The 20487-nt window shown below is 41.7% G+C and overlaps 1 protein-coding gene and 1 pseudogene across 1 annotated transcript in view; one reads left to right on the top strand and one right to left on the bottom strand.

The window, feature by feature from the left end:
- LOC128699157 (mothers against decapentaplegic homolog 3-like) overlaps nt 1-20487 on the top strand; it is a 271000-nt gene that overhangs the window by 228644 nt on the left and 21869 nt on the right. The window contains exon 3 of the mRNA XM_070096675.1: nt 20191-20349. Coding sequence (XP_069952776.1) covers nt 20191-20349 — 159 coding nt within the window. The remainder of the gene's footprint in view (nt 1-20190; nt 20350-20487) is intronic.
- On the bottom strand, nt 13170-14456 carry LOC138854286 (glucose dehydrogenase [FAD, quinone]-like; annotated as a pseudogene).

The following is a 20487-nucleotide window of genomic DNA, read 5'->3' on the forward strand; positions in this document are numbered from 1 at the left end:
ATGGAATATCAGGAAAAACAAATGGAACATGCAACTTTGAGCATTCCAAAAAATAATGTCGTGACCTCCTGTCTGAAGGAGTGTGTCGTTCTACCTCCTGTAAATTCTTTCACCCAGAAATGTGCCACTCTTTGGTCCTCCAAAAACAGTTCTACGACACCAACTGCCCTGCATACCATCTAAAAGGGATCAGGAGGTCCAACCTCACAAGACAAACAATAGTAGTTACGACAACCCTACTCCAGTGATTTTTTAGTGGCAGGAAACTAAAAAAGAAAATGGAAGGAAATAAAAATAGTCCACCTTGGAGCCTTGTTGGACTGGAGGCACAGCCAGTGGCCCCCCATAGCCCTCCAGAACCACAACTACTGATGCCAGTAACAAAATCCCCCAACAAACACAAAATACAACCTCGTTTGTGTTTGCTAATATACAGGGCCTTAGCCATCCACTAACAACAAAATACTTTTTATCATTGGACTTCTAGAGGAGTCAGATGCGATGTTTGCAGCCTTCACAGAGACCCACACAAAAGACCACTTTGACAGTGAAATATGGATAAATGGGCACAACATTTTTAGATGTGACAGAAAGAACAGACAACAATGGGGGGGTTGGCCTGTATGTCAAAGAGTCGCTCATCTGCACAGAGATGCTGAACACCACAAATGATGTAGTTGAAGTTTTAATAATGAAGATCGAAAACCAAAACCTATTCATCATGGTTGTATATAAACCACCAGATGCAACCTCCCAACAGTTCAAGGAGCAGCTACTGAAAATTGATTACTGTCTGGACACTCTTCCCGCTCCATCCCCAAACATCTTACTGCTTGGTAATTTCAACCTAAGGCATACAAAATGGAAGAATGTAGCAAATAATGTTATAGCAGAAACAGTCCCTGCAGGCAGCGCAGATGAAGGGTCACGCTCACATGAGCTACTAAATCTCTGCGATAAACACACCCTAAGTCAGCAGATAGTGGAGCCAACAAGACTGGAAAAAACACTTGATCTTTTCACAAATAATGAGGACTTGCTAAGAGAGATAACAATATCAAAAACAACTAATTCCGATCACAATCTAATCGAAGTTCAGACTTACATGCACAGGGATCCTGATCAGCAAAATGCACGTAGCTGTGAAGGTGTCTTCAACAAATGTAACTTCACCAACAAGAACATCAGCTGTGACTAGGTGAACCATGTCCTAAATGTTGGGAAGATGTCTTAAATAACATGGATCCAAACCAGTGCCTTGAAAAGATCAACTTCCTGGCAGCTGAAGTATGTTCGAGGCATATTCCCCTAAGAAAGAAGAAGAGAAGAAGTAAACTGAAGAGAGAAAGATGCTCCCTCTACAGAAGACCACGAAGAATCACTGAGCTCCTCAAGAATGCTAGATTATCTGACACACGCAAGGAAGTGCTGACCAGAAAAGTGGAAAGTATCGAACTTAAGTTAAAGGACTCCTACAGGACCCAAGAGAGACAGGAGCTAAAAGCAATTCGTGAAATTGAAAGAAAATCGAAATATTTCTTTTCATATGCCAAAAAGGCAAAAACCACTTCTAGTATAGGGCCCCTGCTCAGACAAGATGGAGCCTACACAAATGACAACAAAGAAATGAGTGGGATACTTAAATTCCAATATGACTGTGTTTAGCGAGTCACTAATCAGTCTAAAGATCGACAATCCAAATTATTTTTTCATGAATGAGCCTCAAAACTCCATTAGTGTATGGCAGATTTCCGACATTTCTCTAACTCTGATAGACTTTGAGAAAGCCATTGACAACATGCTCATGCATTCAGCCCCAGGGCCAGAATCGTGGAACTCTGTGTTCATTAATTTAGTAATTTAGGTGCTTTATCGTACTTATGTGTGCCGTGAAAGATCTCTGTACACTCTCCAGGTCGGCAATTTCTCCTGCCTTGAAGGGAGCAGTTAGTGTACGGCAGTATTCCAGCCTAGAGAGAACAAGCTATTTGAAGAGAATCATCATGGGCTTGGCGTCCCTAGTTTTGAAGGTTCTCTTTATCCATTCTATCATTTACCTAGCAGATGCGGTAGATACATTGTTGTGATCTTTGAAGGTGAGATCCTCTGGCATTATCACTCCCAGGTCCTTCACATTACTTTTTCCCTTTATTGTATGGTTAGAATTTATTGCATACCCTGATACAGTTTTAATTTCCTCAAGTGTTCCAAAGCTGAGTAGTTGAGATTTCTATTCACTGAACTTCATATTGTTTTGAGTGGCCCATTTGAAGATTTGGTTGATGTCCGCTTGCAGTCTTGCGGTGTCTTCGATGGAGGTCACTGTCGTGGCAATTCGGGTGTCATTCGCAAAGGAAGACACGGAGCTATGGATTACATCTCTCTGTCAGAAATGAGGAATAGGATGGGAGAGAGTACTGTGCCTTGTAGAACAGCTTTTCACTGTAGCTACCTCGTACCTTACTCTGTGTTCTATTTGCTAGGAAGTTATAGCTCCACCTACCAACTTTTCCTGTTATTCCTTTATAACGCATTTTGTGTGCTATTATACCGTGGTCACACTTGTTGAAGGCTTTTTGCAAAGTCTGTGTATACTACATCTTTGTTTTGTCCTCTGTAGCATTCCAGGACCTTGTCATAGCGATCTAGTAGCTGGGACAGGCAGGAGCGACCTGCTCTAAACCCGTGTTGCCCTGGGTTGTATAATTGATGGGTATCTAGGTGGTTGGCTATTTTCCTGCTTAGAACCCTTTCAAAGATTTTTATGATATGGGATGTTAGTGCTATCGGTTTGTAGGTCTTCATAATTGCTTTACTACCACCTTTGTAGAGTGGGACTATATTTTTAGTGAGTGTGGGATGACCCCTGTGTCCATGCTCCCTCTCCCTAGAATGCTGAAGGCACGTGACGGGCTTCTTGCAGTTCTTGATGAACGTGGAGTTCCACGAGTCTGGACCTGGGGCAGAGTGCATGGGCATGTCATTTATTGCCCTTTCAAAGTCTTGTGGTGTTAGGATAATATCAGGGATTTTTGAGATGACCAAATTTTGGGTCTCGTTCATAAAGAATTCATTCGGATTGTCGACCCTTAGTCTTGGTAGCGGCTCGCTGAACGCTGAATCGTATTAGGACTTTAATATCTCACTCATTTCTTGGCTGTCATCTGTGTATGTCCCATCTCGCCTAAGCAGGGGCCCAATACTGGTTGTTGTTTTTCCCTTAGATTTGGCATAAGAAAAGTATTTTGGGTTTCTTTCAATGTCCTTTATGGCTTTTAGTTCTTCTTGCGTTTCTTGTCTCATGTAAGATTCCTTCGATATTTGCTATTTCAGTAACCAGTGCCTCCCTTCATATTTCAGATATATTGGTTCCTCTCAGCAGCTCTGTGACTCTTCGCCTTCGTCTGTATAGGAATTGTCTTTTTCTTGTTTACATCTTTTCTTTCTCTTTCTTAATAGAATGTGCCTTGAGCAGATTTCAAGAACCACAGACTTAATTTTTTCTAGGCTAAGGTTGGGATCCGTGTTGTTTAGGACATCTTCCCAGCTTGTTTCATTTAGGACATGGTTGACTTGTTCCCATTGTATGTTTTTGTTATTGAAGTTCAATTTTGTGAAGACACCCTCATGACTGATCACATTTTGCTGGTCAGGAGTCAAATATTTTTCACTCCACCAGAAGTCTGCGCAGACCATCTAACGGACATTAGTACAAATCCCATAGATTTCGAAAAAGAAATGTACAACATGCCCTCTCAGCACCTAGACCAGATTCATGGAATGTTCTATTTATAAAGAAGTACAAAGTACCACTAGCACGAGCCCTCAGTATTCTTTGGAGAAAGATCTTAGATCTAGGTGAAATACCGGAGGCCTTAGTGTAGACATAGCTCCTTTGCATAAGGGAGGTAGTAGAGCACTAGCTAAAAATTACAGACCAATAGCCCTAACTTCTCACATAAAAATCTTCGAGTGATGAGACTGCAGATTGCAAATTTCATGGACTATCACAACCAGTATAACCCGAACCAGCATGGTTTTAGAGCAGGACAAGCATGCCTGTCACAGATGCTGAACCATTATGACAGAATTACGGAAGCATTGGAAGAAAACCAAAACGCAGATGTGATTTACACAGATTTTGCAAAGGCGTTTGACAAATACGATCTTGAAGTGAGAGCGCACAAAATGAGGGCCATGGGCATTACCGGTAAGGTAGGCAGATGGATTTTCGGGTTCCTAACACGCAGAACAAAAAGTAGTAGTAAACAGAGCAAGATGCAGCATCAGCGAGGTCAAAAGCTCAGTTCCCCAAGGCACTGTCCTCGCACCTCTGCTGTTTCTCATCCTCATAGGAAACATAGATAAAAACACCCGTCACTCTCTTGTATCATTATCTGCAGATGACACCAAAATAAGCATGAAAGTCACTACGGTAGAGGACACTGAAAAATTACAGGAAGACATAAGTAGGGTTTTCCAGTGGGCAGTGGAGAACAAGACGTTCAGTGGTGATAAGTTCCAGCTGCTTAGGTATGGAAAGAATGATGAACTCAAAAGGAACACTATATACAAAATTCAAGAGGGTCACCAAATAGAACGAAAGGAATACGTAAAAGACCTGGGAATAACCATGTCAGCTGACCTTTCATTTAAGGAACTTAAAACAAAGATCACGACAGCCAGGAAGATGACGGGGTGGGTATCGGAAACTTTCAAAACAAGGGAAATAATGCCAGTGGTGACACTCTTCAAATCACTAGTGCTCCCTCGTTTAGAATATTTCTCAGTGCTGACAGCCCCATTCAAGGCAAGAGAAATATCAGAGCTGGAACAAATGCAGAGATCGTTTATGGCTCTCATATAGCCAGTAAAGCACCTAAATTACTGGGAACTCCTTCAAGTCTTGAACTTGTACTCATTAGAGCGAAGGAGAAAGAGATACATGATAATATATAGCTGGAAAGTACTTGAGGACTTGGTCCCAAGTCTGCACACTGCCATAACAACACACTGGAGTGAGAGATATGGGAGGAAGTGTAAAATAAACCCAGTGAAGAGCAGGGGTACGGTGGGGAAAATAAGGGAACACTGTATCAACATCCGGAGTCCCAGACTATACAACATCTTGTAACAATGTTGGTAGAATTACCGACAATATGTAAAGTAAAAGGACACAAGTGCAACTAATGTGACATTTTTATTGTGGCAACGTTTCGCTCTCCAGCAGCTTTGTCAAGCTGTTACAAACAATACATGGACACAGAGGGTATATATAGGTCTCAGAGTGGGGCGCCATACTAGTGGTAGTGGTGGTAGTAGTAGTAGTAATACAATATGAGTAAAAGAATATAAAAGCTATTACTTGGGTAACATAAAAATACCCTGTGGAGGCTGCGACAAGATTTATGTAGGTGAAACAGCAAGAAACTTCGACACCCTTTTACTCATATTGTATTACTACTACTACTACTACTTATATCACTACCACTACCACTAGTATTGCACCTCACTCTGAGCGTATATATACCCTCTGTGTCCCTGTACTGGTTGTAACGGCTTGACAAAGCTCCTGGAGAGCGAAACGTTGCCACAATAAAAATGTCACATTAGTTGCACTTGTGTCCTTTTGCTTTATAAAACATCTTACCAGAAGATATCAAACACGGCTGGAACAAGTGTAGAAGCCTTCAGGAGGAAACTGGACAAGTATCTTCACCAGGTGCCAGATCAACCAGGCTGTTATGGATATGCGGGACAGCGGGCCTCCAGCAGCAACAGCTTGGTTGATCATGCAAGCACCGGACGAGCCTGGCCCATGGTATATTGAAGGTGTGCATATATGTCTGTACCTCTATTATGTTTTTGATACGGTTAGATTACATATCAGATCGTCGTTGTTAGTGAAGATGAGGTCCAGTGTATTTTCTAGTCGTGTAGGCTCTAATATTTGCTGCTTTAAGGTTAATTTGGTGCAGAGATTTAATAGTTCGTGTGTGTGTGTGAATTTTCATCTGAGCTGCCTCCTGGGGTGATCTCTGCTAAAATATTATTTGCTACACTCCTCGATTTTAGGTATATCTCAAGTTAAAATTTCCCAGTAGCAAGATGTTTGGGGCAGGAGTTGGGAGATTTTCCAGACAGTGGTCAATTTTCAAAAGCTATTCCTGGAATTGCTGGGAAGTTGCATCCAGAGACTTGTATACAATCATAGCTAATCTTCAAATAAGTAGCGGGTAACAAGCCAGCTTCCAGAAATCTAGAGAGAATATTCAATGATATTTATTTCCAAGCAAGGTAAAAGATAGGAGGCGCTGACTTGTTCGTGGAGCACCTAGAAAGTGAGAGAGTTGTCAGAGACAATCAACACGGATTCAGGAATGGGAAAAGCATAGCTGGGGTGAATGGTACTTTCTTGGATTGCAAGACAGCTGTCGACACGATATGCTGTGGAAGATAACGTAAGAACAAAGAAGAAACACTGCAGCAGGCCTACTGACCCATGCGAAGCAGGTCCATGGTGCCCCCCTCCGGATTAGCCCAATGACCCACCTAGTCAGGTCACTTCCACTTAAGGAAGGAGCACGGCATCAGACCTAGTAGCACAAGCTAGTCAGGTCCAACTCACACCCACTCGTGTATTTATCTAACCTTTTTTAAAACTACACAACGTTTTAGCCTCAATAACTGTACTCGGGAGTTTGTTCCACTCATCCACAACTCTATTACCAAACAAGCGCTTTCCTATATCCTTCCTGAATCTGAATGTTTCCAACTTGAAACCATTATAAGAAGTTTTGAAGGGATCAGGGAGTCTGTTAATGACAGAATGACGAAGTGTAATGATAGGTGATGTGTTAGAATGGGGGTGATCAGGGGCAGTATGTGTGTAGGGAGACTTGCCTGTACCTCCCGTCCTGCCCATGACATGAACACAACTAATTAATCCTACTTTATACCTATAGCATACACTGGTATCTGCTATATTACAAGCTATATTAATCAAGTTACTCTTAGGTAAGGAATGATTGTTAGCCGAAAAACTAGGTATTTCATATATTATAAATTTACTAGTAAATTAGAATGATGTCTAATGATTAAGTCTCATTGTGGTAACCTACACGTGGTTGTAAAGACCAAGTGTAGGTTAATAATGTACCATCAGTATATTCCATGTTTTAGGTATACATTGGTGGTAAATTATGCAGAGATAAGCTTATGTATGAGACGTGTGTATCCTTTTCCTTTTGCTGGATTTTAAAAGTGCGTCAAGAACATTGACTCAGATAACTTGTAAAATTTAGGGGGATTGAGGTATGTTACCGAGTACTCCGGTGAGTGACGAGAGTACTGTGTAAATCATAGCTGCCGTGTAAATGTTGGGTGTTGAGTAAACACTGGGTATTGTGTAAATAGTGTTTTTTGTATAAGTATTGGGAACCATTGACTGGATTGTTAATTAAGGGACAATGAACCTCACTGGCGGGCACCTGAGAGGCGAGTTTTACTAAAACAAGTGTTTATAGAGTATCACTGCCGCCTTGACCAGGTCTAGGTCATTTATCATGGTTGGGATAGGTCAGTGCTGAGGCGGTCGTAGTTTAATATTGTCTGCTGTCTCCCATGTTGGGGGGAGGGGGGTGGGGGCGCCAGGGGTGGGACAAGTTTACAATGATAGGGGGCTAGGAGGTGGAGATGGGGGTGAGAGTTGAAGAAGTTAAGGAGGGTGAAGCAGATTTTTTTTTTTAATTAAGGTTATTGGGTAGACGGACACCTTTCATCCAATACTTGCAGCAGGTACTGGAGTTTCTTACACATTATAGCTGGACATCATCCAAAACAGATACCTAACACACAGGTACCTACTTTTTACTGCCAGGTAACTTGCCCGTACGTTCCTCAGCGCTGGGGAATCGAACGTAAGACCTTGCCATTGTCAGTTTTTTTTTTTTTTTTGAGTAAATGTCTCCATTAATTGTTTATTAAATGTGTTTTAACATGTATAATGTCAACAGAAAATGAAGAATATTATTCATGGACTTCGATGAATGCAGAATATAGTATATTGGTGAAGGTAAGTGTATATAATCTCCACCCGACACGCCTCTCCATGCTGCTGTAAGCACTTTGTGACCTTATGGGTTTAGCGCTTGGTGATGATTATAATAGTACCTCTCAAGGGAGGTTCCTTGATGCTGGTGAGGGGCTCTTGATCTGTGCTCTAATTCTCTGAATTAAGCCTAAATGTCTTCCATCCCCCCCAGAGGCGTTGTATATTCCCTACGGATTTAGCGCTCCCCATAATAATCCATGTTGCTATATGGCTCTTGATCCTGGGTAATGAAGCTATCATCAATATCCAAGTATTATATGGTCCTTACTGGTTTAGCTTTCCCCGGTGACAGTGTTTCAGGTACGATTGAGACACCTTCGTCCTGGTGAAAGGCTCGTGATCTCAGGACTTGGAACAACCTTCCACTTCCTATTTCCAAGACGTTGTGTGACCTATACGAATTTAGTACTTCCCCACAGTGCTGTGCACGTGTCCAGTTTCCAGTGTGCACGTGTGACGATGTAGTAAAGGTAGCAGTGGTGACGGTGGCAGTAACTAATCATTGTAAATATGAAAATTACAGTGATTCGAGATACAGAAATAAGTGAGGTGATGGTGAAGGGAAGAGGTGGTGATAAGAACATAAGAAAGAATGAACACTGTAGCAGGTCTACTGGCCCATGTGAGGCAAGTCCAATTCTCCCACCGGCTTAAGCCAATGCCTTAACCTAGACAGGTCAGTCACATTCACTTAAGGGAGGAGCATCTGACCTAGTAGCACCCACCCATGTATTTATCCAACCTATTTTTAAAACTACACAACGTCTTAGCTTCTATGACGGTACTGGGGAGTTTGTTCCACTCATCAACAACTATTACCAAACCAGTGCTTTCCTATGTCCTTCCTGAATCTGAATTTTTCCAACTTAAAACCATTGCTGCGAGTCTTGTCTTTGCTAGATATTTTTAGCATGCTATTAATTCCCGTTTTCCATTTATACATCTCAGTCATATCCCCCTTAATTCTACGCCTTTCTAGAGAGTGCAGATTCAGGGCCCTCAGTCTATCCTCATAAGGAAGATTTCTGATACATGGTATCAACTTTGTCATCCTCCTTTGTACGTTTTCCAGTGCATTTATATCCATTCTGTAATAGTGACCAAAACTGTGCAGCATAATCTAAACGAGGCCTAACCAAAGATATATAGAGTTGAAGAACAACCTGAGGACTTCTGTTATTTATACTTCATGATATGAAGCCAAGGATTCTGTTCGATAGTGGAAACTATTGAACTTAAGTTAAAGGACTCTTAACCCTTAAACTGTCCAAACGTAGATCTACATTTTTTCAACATTTGAAAGTATGTAAAAAAGTAGATTTTTTTTTTTTTACATTTGAAAACGTGTAAAAAAACTTTGATCTACGTTTTTTTTTTGTTATACATGTATTTGAAAAAAATGTAAAAAAACGTAGATCTACTTGGACAGTTTAAGGGTTAAAGGAACTAGGAGAGAACTGAATTGAAAGAAATTCGAAATATTTCTTTTCATATGCCAAAAACAAGACAAATTCCATGTCTTACTCAGACAGGATGGGACTTACACAGACAACAACAAGGAAATGAGTGAAATCCCAGTACGACTCTGTGTTTAGTGAGCCACTAGTCAGTCTGAGGATCGACGACCCAAATGATTTCTTCATGAATGAGCCTCAAAACTCCATAAATGTATGCCAGATTTCCGACATCACCCTAACTCCGATAGACTTTGAATAAGCCATTGACAACATGCCCATGCACTCAGTCTCAGTCCCAGACTCATGGAACTCTGTGTTCATTAAGAACTGCAAGAAACCCCTCTCACATGCCCTAAGTACACTATGGAGAAGAAGCTTGGACATGGGTGAAATTCCACAGTCACTTAAAACAACAGATATAGCCCCACTCCATAAAGGTGGCAGCAAAGCATTAGCTAAGAACTATAGACCAATAGCTCTAATGTCCCACATCATAAACATCTTTGAAAGAGCACTAAGAAGCAGGATTGCAAACCACCTGGATTCCCAAATCTGCACAATCCAGGACATGGGTTCAGGGCAGGTCCCTCCTGCCTCTCATAACTACTGGATCACTATATGGCCTTGGATGCACTGGAAGAAAATAAGAATGTAGATGTAATATACACAGACTTTGCGAAAGCGTTTGAGAAGTGCGATCATGGCGTAATAGCACACAAAATAAGTGCTAGAGGAATAACTGACAAAGTGGGGAGATGGATCTTCAACTTCCTAACCAATCAAACACAGAGTAGTGGTCAACAGAGTTAAATCGGAGGCTGCCATAGTGAAGAGCTCTGTTCCACAAGGCACAGTACTTGCCCCCATCCTGATATCAGACATAGACAGAGATGTAACCCACAGCACTGTATCATCCTTTGCAGACGATACTAGGATCTGCATGAGGCTGTCATCTATTGAGGGCACGGTTAACCTCCAAGAAGATATAAACAAAGTTTTCCAGTGAGCAACGGAAAACAATATGATGTTCAATGAGGACAAATTCCAACTACTACTCCGTTATGGAAAACTGGAGGGGATAATAACTAGAACAGAGTTTACTACAAACTCTGGCCATACAATAGTGGAAAAATAATGTAAGGGACCTGGGAGTAGTAATGTCTGAGGATCTCACTTTCAAGGATCACAACAGTGCAAAGAAAATGATAGGATGGATAATGAGAATGTTCAAAATGAGGGATGCCAAGCCAATGATGATCCTTTTCAAATCACTTGTTCTCTCTAGGCTGGAATACTGCTGTACATTAACATCTCCATTCAAAGCAGGTGAAATTGCAGATCTAGAGAGAATACATAGAACCTTTACTGCACGTATAAGTTCTGTCAAGCACCTTAACTACTGGGAACGCTTGGAAGCATTTGACTTGTACTCGTTGGAACGCAGGAGAGAGAGATATATCATAATCTACACTTGGAAAATCCTGGAAGGAATGGTCCCGAATCTGCACACAGAAATCACTCCCTACGAAAGTAAAAGACTGGGCAGGCGATCCAAAATACCCCCAATTAAAAGTAGGGGCGCCATTGGTACACTAAGAGAAAACACTAAGTGTCCGGTGCCCAAAACTGTTCAACAATCTCCCACCAAACATAAGGGGAATTACCAATAAACACCTGACTGCCTTCAAGAGAGAGCTGCACAGATACCTAAAGTCAGTGCCGGATCATCTGGGCTGTGGTTCGTACGTTGGACTATGTGTGACCAGCATTAACAGCCTGGTTGATCAGGCCCTGATTCACCAGGAGGCCTGGTTGTGGACCGGGCCGCAGGGGTGTTGATCCCCGGAATAACCTCCAGGTAGATTGTCTTGGTTTTAGATTACTGCTAACCAGAACTCCTAAATGCTTTTCGCAGTCCGTAATATTAAGATCTACATTATTTAGTTTTATGTGGCATGGTTATTTTACTGTCCAACATTTAGAACTTTGCATTTGTCTATACGTATTAAACTGCATCTACTACTACTCCGACCATTGCATCAGTCTATTCAAATCGTCCTGGAGTGCTCTAATGTCCTTATTAGAAAAAATTAGACAGCCTGTTTTGGTGTCATAAGCAAATTTGCTTATGTCGCTATTTATTCCCTCATCTATGTCGTTTATATAAATTGTGAACAACAAAGGTCCCAACATTGACCCCTGTGGAACACCACTTGTGACGTGCCCCACTCTGATTTCTCCCCATTTATGCAAACTCTCTGCTGCCTATTTGTCAACCATGCCTCTACCCAAGAAAAAATTTCTCTTCCTATTCCATGTGCCTAAAGTTTCCTTAATAGCCTTTGATGTGGAACTCTATCAAGAGCCTTACTGAAGTCCATATACACAATATCATATTCAGTACCATGATCTACCTCCTCAAATACCTTAGTGAAGAAAGTTAGTAAATTCGTAAGACAGGAACTCTCCTTTGTAAAACCATGTTGAGATTCATTAATCAATTTATGCCTTTCAAGATGGCTACGAATTGCTTTCGCAATTGATTCCATAAATTTTTCAACTATGGAGGTAAGGCTTATTGGTCTATAGTTCGAAGCTAAGGACCTGTCGCCTGCCTTGTAAATGGGTATTACATTTGCCATTTTCCGCTTGTCTGACATTATGCCAGTTTGTAGTGATATATTGAAAAGATTAGCCAAAGGTTTGCTAAGTTCCTCTTTACATTCCTTTAAAACCCTCGCAAACAGTTCATCAGGGCCTGGGGATTTGTTAGGTTTTAATTTCTCTATTTGTCTGAGGACTATGTCACTAGTTACCCCAATAGTGCATAGTTTATTATTGTCCTGTTCTGCATAATTTAGTATTTTTGGAATTTCACTAGTATCTTCCTGAGTAAAAACTGAGAGAAAGTAGGTATTGAAAAGTTCACACATTTCCTTATCACTGTCAGTGATCTGACCTGAGTTACTCTTAAGTGGGCCTATCTTGTCCCTAATCTTACTTCTGTATACCTGAGGGAACCCTTTTGGGTTAGTCTTCGAATCCTTTGCGACTTTAGCCTCATAATCCCTCTTAGCTTTTCTTATTCCTTTTTTTTACGTCTCTTTAATTGAATACGTATATTGATTTCTTAACTGCCCATCCCCTTTTGATACGCCTGTATATGCCTCTCTTTTGACCAGTAAAGATGTTTTAATCTATTTTTTATCCATTTGGGATCATTTTTGTTGGATCTAATTTCCCTACTCGGAACAAAAGTTGTCTGGGCAGCTAACACTATGCTCTGAAATGCGTCATATTGGCAACCAACACTAGCTACCTGACCCATAGCCAGGTCATCCCAATTTAGCCCACTCAGGCAATTTCTCAGTCCCATGAAGTTGGCCAAGTGGAAATCTGGGACAGTGACTTGATTGCAGTTATTTGTGATTCTTTTCCCCAAGCTCATCATTGGGGAGGGGAGGGAAAGAGATGGAGATGGAGAGGGGTAGAGGTGGTGGTGGGGAGGGGAAGGGAGAGGAGTATACCTAGAGAAGGTTTCGGGGGTCAATGCCCCCGTGGCCCAGTCTGAGACCAGGCCTTGATTTGATAGGTCTGATTTATATATTCACTCCTGTCGAGCACGTCCACTCTTGTTTTATCATGTCACTGCTCTTCTCAGCAATCATAATAATAGGAGCATTTGTATTAGCATTGGTAATAAATGGCATAATGGAGGCATCCACTACTCTCAGTCCTTCCACTCCACGAACCCTGTGTATGATCCACCACACCATAAGGATCTGAAGCTGGTGCCATCTTACAGCCCCTAGTAAGGTGGTAGAAAGTTGTAGACATGTGATGGACATAGCAAACCCATTAGTAATTAGAACCATATATTTCACCAGTGCACCCAGGGAGAGGCTTATCATAAAACTTTATTCCAAAGGTGTTGCCCGGCGACATTTATCCCTTTAACAAGGGCCTTAACATCATCTGGATGTGACAGAAGCTGAGGATCAGTATTTGGATGATCATGTAAATTTGTTGACTTTAGCATGATTGTTCCTCTACTCTTGGGTAGACCAAGGATGGGTCTGATACAGAATCCATCTCTTCCCAATATCTCACCCATTTACTCTTTAAATTTCTTTTTATCAAATCCCCAAAAGCCAGAATTATAATACTCTTGTCAAATGCTATAATGGCACCATTGAAAAATAGTTGCATGTCAGGGCCATAGTGGATCACCTTCTTGTGACATTTTTACCCAATCATTTAGGAAATTCAGCAGTACTGCACCCACAGACTCTTGTCTGGAGGCTCTGTGTTGCTTGATAGCAGTGGGGTTGAATGCGCCCAGTAAGCCCAGAAAAGATGTACGTTAACGCCCAACCAGCTGAGACCTAAAACTTCAACATGATCGTGCACATTCTGGACGACTCCTGGTATGTCTGCTACCACTTCAGTTTATGCTACTGGAGATGTTCCTTGGGTCCAACCCCTGACAACATGAGTAACTTGGGTGATGCTGCTGGCCCAGCAGACATTATGACCTCATGCAGCACTCCCACTGTTAACATTTTTTTGCTGTGTCCAAATCTGACATCAACAGCTCTTTTGTTGCAGAAAGTAACCCTATGAACAGTAGCAGTGTGCAGGACATGAAGATTGGGGCGCTTATTCACAGGTTTTAAGTATTCCCTGGCTGTTGAAGATCTGACCCCATCTTCAATTGAAAAATATGTCATGGAAAATCCTAGTAGTTCAGGGTCGTGTAACCAATGACAGGACAGCCTAGCTCCTGGCTCTCTTGTATAAAGGCTCGTGTAAGGGGCGTCATTGGTCCTGGAGTGACACCAATGGGTCCACTGCGTCCATGGAAGGCCTCAGTCTGCTGGATGGAAAGAGGGACAAGGTGGGAGGAGCAGGGGAGGGGCAAGAGGGAAGGGACATGGAGAGGGGCAAGGTGGAAGGAGCATTGAGAGGGGAGGGGCCAGGTGTGAGAGGCAGGAGGGGCATGGGGGAGGGGTAATAACAATGCACTACACACACAAATTTGGCTCACTTGTTCAACAAGTAATATCTTGAAGAGAACAACAAAAAAAAAAAAGAGATAAGAAAATAACTTTAATGTCGGTGTGATGGGCGGCAGCGTCTGCCATATTTTGTTCACCCCAGTTTATCAAGATCTGAGGCAGTATATTGTGGTAGCAGCAGTATATTGTAGCAACAACAGTATATTATGGTAGCAGCAGTATATTGTAGCAACAGCAGTATATTGTGGTAGCAGTGCTGTATTGTGACAGCAGCAGCAAAACATTGTAGCAGTAATAGTATACTGATAAATGTTGTGGCAGAAGCAGTATAGGGGAAGGCCGTGCAGACCAATTAACGGGCATTAGTACAAATCCCATAGATTTCAAAAAAGAAATGGACAATATGCCCACACACTCAGCACCTGGACCAGATTCATGGAATGCTCTATTTATCAAGAAGTGCAAAGCACCACTAGCACGATCCCTCAGTATTCTTTGGAGAAAGAGCTTAGATCTAGGTAAAATACCAGAGGCCTTAAAGAGTGTAGACATAGCTCCTTTGCATAAGGGAGGTGGTAGAGCACTAGCTAAAAATTACAGACCAGTAGCCCTAACTTCTCACATCATAAAAATCATCGAAAGAGTGATGATACGGCAGATTACAAATTTCATTGACCAGCACAACCAGCATGATTTTAGAGCAAGACAATCATGCCTGTCACAGCTGCTGAACCATTATGACAGAATTACGGAGGCATTGGAAGAAGTCCAAAATGCAGATGCAATTTACACAGATTTTGCGAAGGTATTTGATAAATACGATCATGGAGTGATAGCGCACAAAATGAGGCCATAGGCATTATGGGAAAGGTAGGCAGATGGATTTTCGGATTCCTAACACACAGAACACAACAAGTAGTTGTAAACAGAGCAAGAGCCAGCATCAGCAAGGTCAAAAGCTCAGTGCCCCAAGGCACTGTCCTGGCACCTCTGCTGTTTTTCATCCTTATAGCAAACTTAGATCAAAACACCCATCACACTTTTGTATTATCATTTGCAGATGACACTAAAATAAGCATGAAAGTCACTACAGTAAAGGACACTGAAAAATTACAGGACATAAGCAGGGTTTTCCAGTGGGCAGTGGAGAACATGATGTTCAGTGGTGATAAGTTCCAGCTGCTTTAGGTATGGAAAGAATGAGGAACACTATATACAAAACTCAAGAGGATCACCAAATAGAACGAAAGGAATATGTAAAAAACCTGGGAATAATCATGTCAGCTGACCTTTCTTTTAAGGAACATAAGACAAAGATCACGACAGCCAAGAAGATGACAGGGTGGGTATTGATTATTATTATAATCAAAAAGAAGCGCTAAGCCACAAGGACTATACAGCGGGGTGGGTATTGAGAACTTTCAAAACAAGGGAAATAATGCCGATGGTGACACTCTTCAAATCACTATTGCTCCCTCATAAAAATATTGCTCAGTGCTGACAGCCCTGTTCAAAGCAGGAGAAATATCAGAACTGGAACAAATACAGAGATCGTGTACAGCTTGCACTGAGCCAGTAAAGCACATGTACTCACAGGAGGAGAGATACATGATAATATACACCTGTAAAGTACTCAAGGGCCTGGTCCCAAATCTACACACTGCCATAACAAGATACTGGAGTGAGAGATATGGGAGGAAGTGTAAAATAAACCCAGTGAGAAGCAGGGGTGCAGTGGGGACCAAAAGGGAACACTGTATCAACATCTTACCAGAAGATATCAGAAACATGGCTGGAACAAGTGTAGAAGCCTTCAAGAGGAAACTGGACAAGTATCATCAGGTGTCAGATCAACTAGGCTGTGATGGATATGTGGGGCAGCAGGCCTCTAGCAGCAACTGCCTGGTTGATCATGCAAGCACCGGACAAGCCTGGCCCATGGCCAGGATCTGAGAGTAGTTAAACTCTTGAAACTCTTCAAAGGTAAGGTATGGGTGTGTGTGTGTGTGTGTATGTATATATATATATATATATATATATATATATATATATATATATATATATATATATATATATATATTTTAACAAATTGACTATCCCACCAAAGCAGGGTGACCTAAAAATAAAAACAAAAGATTATGTACAGTAGACCATTATATTACATGGTAATTACGTTCCTGAAAATGCTGTATGAGGCAAGTCCGTGTTAGATAAACTGAAGAACTTATGAGAAAAATAGGGTTGTGTTCGTGAGAACCCCAGATCTTAAAAAATAAAAATGATCATGTAATTGTTGTTCATTGTCATGATTATTTTTATTTCTATTGCATAAGGCTACAAATGTAACAGAAATAATAGTATTTCTTGCCTTAAATTGTGGGTGCGGGTGTTTGTTGAAGATTGTGAAGAGAGTGGAGTCATGCTGTGGCCCTACTGGGTTGAGGTACTAAAGTTGATGGTTGTACTATAGTGTGCATAAATTCTGTAATGAATTTCTGGGCTCTTTTACCCTGCAGTACATTATACCCCTGACAGTAAGGCATCATCAGCTGCTGTAGACCCTGTTTCAGAGCTCTGTTTCTAGATTTGTCAGGATCCTCTTCAGTGAAAAAGTATAACTTTAAGTCAGTCCAGTCGGTAAGTCATGTTAGATAAGTTAGAAAGTCAAATCAGTAAGCGAAATTAGTCTAGTTACTAAGTCTAAGCCAGTCCAGTCAGTTAACCCTTAAACGGTCCAAACGTATATATACGTTCTCTCGCGTAGCGCCCCAAATTTTTTGAGGAAAAACAAAAGTAGTTTTTTTAATAGGAAAAAAGAGCATCCCCAATTATTTTAATATGGTGCACAGTGAGTGCGCACACCCATTCTCTCATGTCTAGGCGACTCAGGGTTATCGTGGCAATGTTGAATGAAGGACAAAGAAAACGTATATACAGTGGACCCTCAACCAGCGATATTAATCCGTTCCTGAGAGCTCATCGTTAGTCAAGTTAATTTTCCCCTTAAGAAATAATGGAAATCAAATTAATCCATGCAAGACACCCCAAAGTATTGAAAAAAAAAATTTTTACCACATGAAATATTAATTTTAATACACACAAACTGAAGAAGACATGCACAGTTACATGACACTTACCTTTATTGAAGATTGATGGGATGGGAGGAGGGGAGACTGTTGATCTTCTTAGTGTTTAGAAGGGGAATCCCCTTCCATTAGCACTTGAGGTAGCAAGTCTTTTTCTGGGGTTACTTCCCTTGTTCTTTTAATGCCACTAAGACCAGCTTCAGAGTCACTGGACTTCTGTCGCACAACATATCTGTCCATAGATACCTGTACCTCTCGTTCCTTTATGACTTTCCTAAAGTGGTTCACAACATTGTCAGTGTACAGGTTGCCAACACGGCTTGCAGTAGCCGTGTCAGGGTGATTTTCATCAAAAAAGGTTTGCACTTCAAGCCACTTTGCACACATTTCCTTAATCTTAGAAGTAGACAACTTCAATTTCTCTCTCCCCTCCTCCGAAGCAGTTTCCTCAGGTCTGCCCTCTTGCTGTTGAAGATGATCTAGCAGCTCATCAGTGGTTAGTTCATCATTGTCCTCCTCCACCAGATCTTCCACATCCTCCCCACTAACCTCCAACCCCAAGGACTTCCCCAATGCCACAATGGATTCCTCAACTGGCATAGGATTCTCAGGGTTAGCCTCAAACCCTTCAAAATCCCTTTTGTCTACACATTCTGGCCACAGTTTTTTCCAAGCAGAGTTCAAGGTCCTCTTAGTCACTTCCTCCCAAGCCTTACCTATAATGTTTACACAATTGAGGATGGTAAAATGATCTTTCCAAAACTCTCTTAGTGTCAGTTGAGTTTCTGAGGTCACTACAAAGCACCTTTCAAACATAGCTTTTGTGTACAGTTTCTTGAAGTTGGAAATGACCTGCTGGTCCATGGGCTGCAGGAGAGGAGTGGTATTAGGAGGCAAAAACTTCACCTTAATGAAGCTCATGTCCCTAGAAAGTCGCTCTGCCAAGTCTGAAGGATGACCAGGAGCATTGTCTAATACCAGGAGGCACTTAAGGTCTAATTTCTTTTCAATTAGGTAATTTTTCACATTGGGGGCAAATGCATGGTGTAACCAGTCATAGAAAAAGTCCCTAGTGACCCATGCCTTACTGTTTGCCCTCCACAGCACACACAAATTAGCCTTGAGGACATTGTTTTTCCTGAACACTCTGGGAGTTTCAGAGTGATACACCAATAAAGGCTTCACTTTGCAATCACCACTAGCATTGGCACACATCAACAGAGTAAGCCTGTCTTTCATAGGCTTATGTCCTGGGAGTGCCTTTTTCTCCTGAGTAATGTAGGTCCTGCTTGGCATTTTCTTCCAAAACAGGCCGTTTTGTCACAAACACTTGTTCAGGTTTCAGTCCTTCACTATGTACTCCTTGAATTCCTGCACATATTTTTCAGCCGCTTTGTGGTCCGAACTGGCAGCCTCACCATGCCTTATCACACTATAAATGCCACAACACTTCTTAAATCTCTCAAACCAACCTTTGCTGGCTTAAATTCACTCACATCACTAGTTGCTGGCATTTTTTTAATTAAATCGTCATGCAACTTCCTAGCCTTTTCACATACGATCGCTTGAGAGATGCTATCTCCTGCTATCTGTTTCTCGTTTATCCACACCAATAAGTCTCTCTCAACATCTTCTACTGCTTGCGATCTCAGTTTCGAAAACATAGTTGCACCTTTGGCAAGAACAGCTTCCTTGATTGCCGTTTTTTTGCCCACAATAGTAGCGATGGTTGATTGGGGTTTATTATGCAACCTGACCAGCTCAGGGACACGCACTCCACTTTCATACTTAGCAATGATCTCTTTCTTCATCTCCATAGTAATTCTCACCCTTTTTGCTGTAGGGTTGGCACTAGAAGCTTTCTTGGGGCCCATGGTGACTTATTTTGCAGGTGCAATCACTACAAAGGCTGTGATAATATGAAATGTTCCAGTTGTATGTTTGGAAGCGACCGTGGTGGCTGGCTCGTAAACACTGGCACCCACGGGACAAGTGAGGCGCGCTCAGGCCAAAGTGGACGCATCTCGTACGGAACGAATAGCGCTGGTCGGGTTTTTAAGCGCTAGTTGAGGCAAAATTTTTGCGTTAAAATGTATAGCTAGTCAGATTTATCGTTAATCGATGCCATCGCTGGTTGAGGGTCCACTGTATACGTTTGGGGTGCTACGCAAGAGAACGTATACGTTTGGACCGTTTAAGGGTTAAGACAGTAAGTCTAGTTAGTAAGTCAGTCAGGTCAGTCCAGTAAGTCAAGACAATTCAATCAAGTCAGTTTACCCAGGTAGTTGTGATCTATGTGTCATTCATCACACAAGCCTGTATATTTGCCTCATTCTTTTAGTAAAAGTAGACATTAGTAGACTTTTACATTTACATGACAATATCGTTCATTAGACATGACCTTTACATTTACATCACATCAGTCATTCATTATTTGCCTCCCACCATCAGGCAGTTAAAGATTAATGAAATATTTTAACAGTGAATATTGAAGGTGATTTTTTTTCCTTTTACAGGTATGATCCCTGTATCTCCGAGTCCACCACTGGATGCCCAGCCTGTGACCTACTGTGAGCCTGCATTCTGGTGTTCAATATCTTACTATGAGCTCAACACACGTGTAGGAGAGACCTTCCATGCCTCGCAGCCATCACTCACTGTGGATGGCTTCACAGGTCAGTGCTGCTTGTCTCATGCACCATCATTCCTCCTGCGTTCTCGTGGCTCTAAATGAAATATTAATGCCAGTTCTTGCAAAAATGAGTATAAGTTGACTAATTCCTAATATGACACTTAATATGTTTCAGAATTAA

The sequence above is a fragment of the Cherax quadricarinatus genome, chromosome 54 (genome assembly GCF_038502225.1).
Source record: "Cherax quadricarinatus isolate ZL_2023a chromosome 54, ASM3850222v1, whole genome shotgun sequence".
Classification (NCBI taxonomy): Eukaryota; Metazoa; Arthropoda; class Malacostraca; order Decapoda; family Parastacidae; genus Cherax; species Cherax quadricarinatus.